Here is a 7519-nt window from a genome sequence, read left to right on the forward strand (position 1 = left end):
AGCTAATTTTTTATATTCGGCAAAATAATAAAGTCAGATTCATGAAACTTGGCAGTCGTGTGTCCAATTATAGGTCAAAGATATTTCTGAAGTTTTGGTAGAATTGCTTGACCGGTTCGAGCAGCTCCCATACAAGTCCAAAAGCTTATTTTAAATATTTGGAAAAATAATAAAGTCAGATTCATGAAACTTTGCAGTTGTGTGGCCAATTATAGATCAGATATATTTGCGAAGTTTTAGTGGAATTGCTTGGCAGGTTCGGGTACCTGCCATACAACTCCAAAAACTAATTTTAAATATTTGGAAAAATAATAAAGTCAGATTCACGAAACTTGTGTGTTCAGTTATAGATCAGACATATCCATGAAGTTTCTATAGAATGGTTTCACAGGTTTAAGTAATTGCTATACAACAATGAAAGGTGCAGGGTATAATTCAATCGGTTTATACCGACTGAAACGTTTTTACTTGTTACTCTTACAGTTGTCAGAATAATAACAATGAATATCTTACATATTATTTAAAAAAATTTTTTTTAATCGATTTTTGGCAAAAAAAAAAGAACAGAAATTTAGAATTTAGTGGCTCTATAAAAATATTAAAAATCTTATATTGCCATTTACTTCACAAAGATTAATGTTTTATGACAGTGTTGCCAAACAATTATTCAAATGGTTTTTATGTCATGGTTCTATTTTCCGATGAAATCCTAAAATAATAACACTTTAAATTAAACTTTGCAATTTTAAAATGTTGCTATTTTTAAATTTTAAAGAGATAAGAGGCTTCTCTGTTTCATAAGAGGCTTCTCTGTTTTTTATGGTTGTCTGTCAAATCTTAACAGTGGGAATAAAATATTTCGCTGAAATTTCTTCTTATTTATATAAAAAGAAAAAAATTAAATTTTTTTTCTAATTTTCGAAGGACAATATTGAATTGACTAAATTATTATGAGATTTTTCAGATTAAGAAATTTTTACCAAAAAGAAAATTTTATTACTTGATAACCAAGTATCCATTTATTTATCAAACAATTCATTGATATACACGTACTTATGTATTTATATATGTATGTACTGTTATATTGAAAAATAATATGGCAATAAAAATAAAGAACATGAAAATTTAAAACGCGAATATTTAAAAAAAAAATCCTTCACTGGATGATTGAAATTCTGTGTGCGTGTGCGTGTACGTTTGTGTGTGAGTTTGTGTCTTTTGTCTTGTGTAAGGTTTTTCTTTCTGTTATAAGAATGATTTTATTTTTTTCTTTTTTTTGATTTTTCTTTTTAAGATTTTTCTCATTTTTATGTATATTTTTTGTTTTGAACATTGTATGTAACAGAAGATTTTTAGTAAATCCGAACAGGACATCAGATTTTAATGGGAATTGAATTGATTCGCGAATTCAAATAAAACTGGTATTAAAAGTGATTAAAGAAAAGTTGTTTAACAATTTTGATGTAAAAGAAAAGACGATATAAAAATAAAAATTTTATAGGCATAAAAAATTTGTATCTATATACATACATATGTATCAGATATATATATATATATTAAAAATATTACTTAAATTTATGTTAAAAGAAAGATGAGAAAATAAGGAATTCTTGGTCAGACATTGAATTTATTTTGTTATTTTTTTCTATTTTTAATAATTTTTGGATTTAACAATACTATGGAGATGAAAAGAACAAAGGAATTAAAATAACGAAAAAATTCGTTCTACGGTTAAAAAGTTTAAAATAGATTTTCTAAATAGAAATTCCAATTATTTAATTCTTTGTACATGGACTAATTAAAGATGACACAGAACTAAAAATTGAATTTTGATCTTAATTAAGGTGGGAAACCAGAGCATATATCCCGTGCTTGCTGTCTAATGCTTTCTAATGCTTTCTTTGCTGGCTAATGCTAAGATTATACATCTTAATCTTTTATTTTTGTATCTCGTAGTTTAAAGTGTAATTTCTTTCATAATTTTAATAATCAATATTGTTTTCGTGCTCTATACATTTTACCACAAAAAATAATAGTTGAATATGAAATGAGTATGTCTGCCTGAATGTTCATCAAACAATTCCAATGACAATTCGACAATATATTAACTAAATTTCCATGAAACTATTATAGCTTGAACGTTACTTAATTTCAGTTCAGTTGAAGATGCAGCTCAATTTTTTGTCATAGTTATTAGGTTAACATCTATAGAGAAGAACTTTTGCAATATTAATTTTACTAAAATTAAAAATTCTCTTCATTGCTAAGATAATTTTTTTGACAGGGCCAAAATAGATTCGTTCAATGCAAATTCACAACAAAAGAATGGGTTTTCGGAATGGAAGGTTATTCATATTCTTAATTACCTCAATATTTTGAAGTTATAAAGTTAACATAACAAGACTTCTGTTTTCAAAAGCATTTAGTCGCAGTGGTATACATCTCAAGAAAACATTTTTGTACGAGTATTACAGAATTTATTCGATTCACTCGACTTTTTCTGTTACCATTAAAATTATATAAAAGAAAAAATTCTAACTATTTATTGAAATTGCACTTGAATATTTTCAACAATACTTGTAAGTTAACTAAAATAAAATCCTTGCTTATATTCGAAAACATTTAAATTCATTTTTTATTCCCAATTTATTTATTGTCAGCATTTATGTTACGTTCGATTAAATAACGTAACATATATTGTGTCTATGTCTATGTAAAAACATATTAAGAAATATAGAATTGTTTAATTTGTATTATAAATCAAATAATGATGATGTCAAATTGAAAATATTCGCAAATATTAGTTTTTCTTTCTTCATCTTAAATACTTGTTCTTCCCTTTAAAATACATATACATATATTATGTATAACATTATTTATTTACTTAGTAAAATCATTGATATGAATTTTTGCAATATTATTAAAAAAAAATAAATAGAATGTTGAAATTTTAATGATACTTACAAACAACAATCATATCACCATGATCTGATACAGTTTGAAATGATGGAGCTTCTGCAGAAACTTCACATCGATATTTTCCAGTTGTTGAAAGATTGACATGCTTTAGTACAACGACAACATCACTTGAATTATGAATCTGTTACGAATTTATGAAGATGCAATAAATAGAAAAAAAATAGTATAAATATAATATGGAATATTAAAAATATCAAATATAACATTATTAAAATAAAAATGAATTTAAAAATGATTTTTAAATATAATTTTTAAAAAAAATATTTAATCACAACTACTAAGGGTTCTATATGAAACATTGGTATGTGAAGTTAACAGTAATTGAAAACTAGTGCCAGGACTAGGGAAACTAACTTGTAACTGAAATCAAAAGCCAAAACAATACTGAATTATTTATTCTCTTTTTGAAGTTCGTTGTTAACAATAGTTGTTCGCTTGTCTGTAACTGTGAACTAAAACTGATACTTTGTCCAAAATCATTTTTTCTAACTGACGCAAAAATTTCATAATTCTGTCATTAGACTTATCATTAAACTTACTAGTAGTTGAACTACTACAATAGTGTGCATAACATAGTATATAAAAAAATTTAAAGAATCTAACCCAACTTTCAATATCGTGAATTTCTGCCTTAAATTCTGAAATATAGATAACTTAAACTTTTCTATTAGTACAGTTGGTCTATTAACAACTTATAACATTAAAAAATGGGAATTATTATTTTAAGATTGCTGACAACTTATTCAAATTATCCTAAAGATCTCCACTTTCAATTAAATATGTGCAAGGACAACGTTGTTTGGACTGCTCATCTATTTTGGTTCACCTTTAAATTGAACAGGTTCAACTGCACTTTATTATGTACAAAAATTTTCTAATTATACTTTTAAATGCTCGGCATAAAAAGAAGTATTTTACGTACTATTAAATTTTTCAATAGAGCAATATTATAAATTTACTGTCCTCAAAGTAAGGACTGTATTACTAAAGTAATAATTATTGTCCTATTAAAATAGTAATTTTTTATTATAATTATATTGGAAAATTTGTCAGTACAATAAATAGAGCCCGGATTTAAACATCTCATTGTTCTTAATAATTTGTTCTATTTGTAAAGCACTACAAAATACATTTGAATGATTATATTGAACAAGCAAGACATACTTAATGTTATAAACTTAAATTTTATACTTTTAAGTATGCCATAAATTGAAGTATTTGCAAAAAAATCAAGATTTATAAAAGTATAAAAAATAATCGCGGGAAATATCTACTTTCAATTGAAAATTGTATTTACTTATAAAAAAAGAAAAATAACTACAAATTAATAGAATAAATAAAAAAAAATCCATAGCGAAAAATAAATTCAAGAGGATTTTTGCAAAAAAAAAAAAAATCAAAATGAATTTTTAAAACATCAAAATTCATGTTAAAGGTTATGTTGTTGTACTCGTACAAGTCATCACATAAATTTTTAACAACTGACTACATAATTTTTAAATGTTTATGTTTGTGTGTTCTTTCCAGAATGAAAACACTTTAAAATTTATTTATTCCACTCTTAATGCATTCTTTTTTTTCGAACTTTCAATATAAATCGATAGGGAGGAAAACGGATTTTAAAAAATACTTTTAACGATGCAGAGTACTTACATCAACTGTAACACCAGGTAACAGGAAAATTTGTGCAGGTGGCATATCTCTTGGAACATACCTATAAAATTCATTACCATCTTTATACCATTTAACTGAATATAATGCTTCTTCATCAAGATCATAATGACATTCAAGTTTTGCTTCAGCACCTTTTACAACATGTTTCGGTATTTGAACTTCAATCAAACGTAAACTGTATGTACAATCTGTAAGAAAAAAAGAAATCAATATTAAATAAGTTGTAATAGTAAAACAGAATGGTGTAAGTTTTCATAAATATAAAAATTATAATAAATGTTTATATAAATTATATAGACAAGGGTTAAAATATAATATAGTGTATAAATACTATATAATGCAATATTTGTTAAAAGAAAATCTAATACTCTTTAATGTAGATGGATAATACTTATATTATGTAGCGAATACTCATATGAAACAATTAGATAAATTATTTTAGTTTATAAAATTAACTAAATTAGATAATATTTTATTAACTATGATTGCTAAAATTTATTATATTGAGTCTGAATCCATTTTCGACATTATAATCGAAATTAGCATAAATTCAGTACATCGATGAAATTTTCTATTCAAAAATATTCTAAATTTTTAAAACTTATATCCTATTAACAATTTTGTAAACAGGATAGTTTCCAGAGGCTACCACGAGTTTTTAAAAGCATGAAAGTTTTGCATTTTACCAACATACCAAATATATCCTCCAAAAAACATTTTGTTGAAAAATACCATATTATTTCGCAAAATAATTAGCATGAAATGTAGGAAAAACGTTTTAAATAACAAAAACAAAAAAAACAAGTAAAAACGTTTCAGTCGGTATAAACCGATTGAATTATACCCAGCACCTTTCGTTATTGTGTAGCAATTACCTGTGAAATCATTCTATAGAAACTTCACGGACATGTCTGACCTATAATTGGATATAATCGGACACACAACTGCGAAGTTTCATGAATCTGACTTTATTATTTTTTCAAATATTAAGAATAAGCTTTTAGACTTGTATGGGATCTACTCGAACGTGCTAAGCAATTCTACTAAAACTTTAGAAATATATGTGACCTATAACTCGACATACAACTGCCAAGTTTCATGATTCATACTTTATTATCTTTCCAAATATGTAAAATAAGCTTTTGGAGTTGTATGGCAAGTACCCGAACTTGTCAAGCGATTCCACTAAAACTTCACCAATATATCTGATCTATAATCGGACATGCAACTGCCGAGTTTCATGAATCTGACTTTATTATTTTTCCAAATATTAAGAATAAGCTTTTTGACTTGTATGGGAGCTACTCGAACCTGTCAAGTAATCCCACCAAAACTTTAGAATTATATTTGACCTATAATTGGACACATAACTGCCAAGTATCATGAATCTGACGTTATTATTTTGCCGAATATAAAAAATTTGCTGTTGGAGTTGTATGGCAGTCACCCGAACCGGTGCAGCTACCCCATTATAGTTTTTAGAGCACATGTAGAATATAATTGGACATATGTATACAAAATTATAGATTTATAGCTTTATAAGTTTTTGAAATATTTAAAATAAACTCTAAGTTGTATGGCAGCTACCCGAACCCGTTGTCCGAATTAGTCCAATAACAATAGGGTTCGTCCTTGGCACAAAAGAAAAAACTTGTGAAAGTTTGGTGTCGATTGCATTATTCGTTTTTGAGTTATCGTGCGATCGGACGGACGGACGGACGGACGGACGGACGGACGGACGGACGGACGGACGGACGGACATGTCTAAATCGACTCAGAATTTTACGCTGAGCAAGAATATATATATATGTCCATACCGCAGATGACTCCTTCAAGTAGTTACAAACTCCATACCAAAGTTAATATACCCTTCACGAAGTGCAGGGTATAATAATTATCTATTGACCAAACAATTGGTTTATGATAACTGTATACAAGCTTTCATAAATATCAATCCTATTTACAGTAAAGTTAGCGAAAGCTGCGTCTATTACAGTGCTGCCATCGGTAGTCGGTTCAGGTTTAGTATTTAGCATATTGAAACTGTGAAAGTTAAAAAAGGATTCTAGGGTATTGCATTTGGAAAAATCTACATTGACGTCTTCTACAATTAAGAGTTTACCTTTATATAAAAGATTTGGTCTCAAAAAGTTTTTTAAGTTGGAAATATTAGCGTTTAGCGATTTGTATACTACTACGAGTATTATTACTAAATCCTTAAATTTTATTTTACTTATTTCAATATGTTTACCCGGACCATGGTTGTTAAGTTTATTTTCGGAGTTTGAAACTGAAGAAATCAAAACTTTTTGAACATAAATTACTGTTCCAAATGCCGTTCTTCGTGTAGCTTCTTTGTCCATATTAGTGATCTTTGTAAATTAGTGATCTTTGTAATAAGTAAATTATTATAATGTTGTCATTTCTTATAGTCCACGTTTCAGAAAAACATAATACTCGTATTTGAGAATTATTAAAAACTGCATCTAAAAAAATGTTTCGAAGATTTTTTTATAAGCTTTGGGTATTGTGTGCTACAATTTGAATAATATTTGAGCTTTCGTGCAAATGGTGAAATAGGGGAATTAAAGGGTTTTGCTGTTATCTTTTAATTTCATTGGCAACTAAATTGTTAGGTAATGGTGGTGTGGGTAGAATAAAATCGCCTACGAGGTAAAGTTTAGATAAATCGGTTGCCGAGAACATGCCACATACAAAGAAGATCTTGGTATACTTTTAATTAGATTAACTTCAACTCCTAACATAGCTTGTCCTTGGGACTTATGAATTTTCATACCTTCAGCTACTATCAAGGGAAACTGTTTTCGACTGACGTGCAAATTACTAGATTTTCTACGAGTACTAG

At 27.3% G+C, this 7519-nt stretch overlaps 1 protein-coding gene across 1 annotated transcript in view; it reads right to left on the bottom strand.

Moving 5' to 3' along the window:
- Positions 1-7016, bottom strand: part of LOC129615151 (uncharacterized) — a 32788-nt gene extending 25772 nt beyond the window's left edge. Inside the window, exons 1-3 of the mRNA XM_055530235.1 lie at positions 6905-7016; positions 4633-4841; positions 2965-3100 (exon numbers count right to left, since the gene is read on the bottom strand). Of these exons, the coding sequence (XP_055386210.1) occupies positions 2965-3100; positions 4633-4841; positions 6905-7016 (457 nt within the window). The remainder of the gene's footprint in view (positions 1-2964; positions 3101-4632; positions 4842-6904) is intronic.
- Between the last annotated feature and the right edge of the window lie 503 nt (positions 7017-7519).

This window comes from Condylostylus longicornis, unplaced genomic scaffold, assembly GCF_029603195.1.
Source record: "Condylostylus longicornis isolate FDR11 unplaced genomic scaffold, ASM2960319v2 ptg000135l, whole genome shotgun sequence".
In the NCBI taxonomy this organism is placed as follows: domain Eukaryota; kingdom Metazoa; phylum Arthropoda; class Insecta; order Diptera; family Dolichopodidae; genus Condylostylus; species Condylostylus longicornis.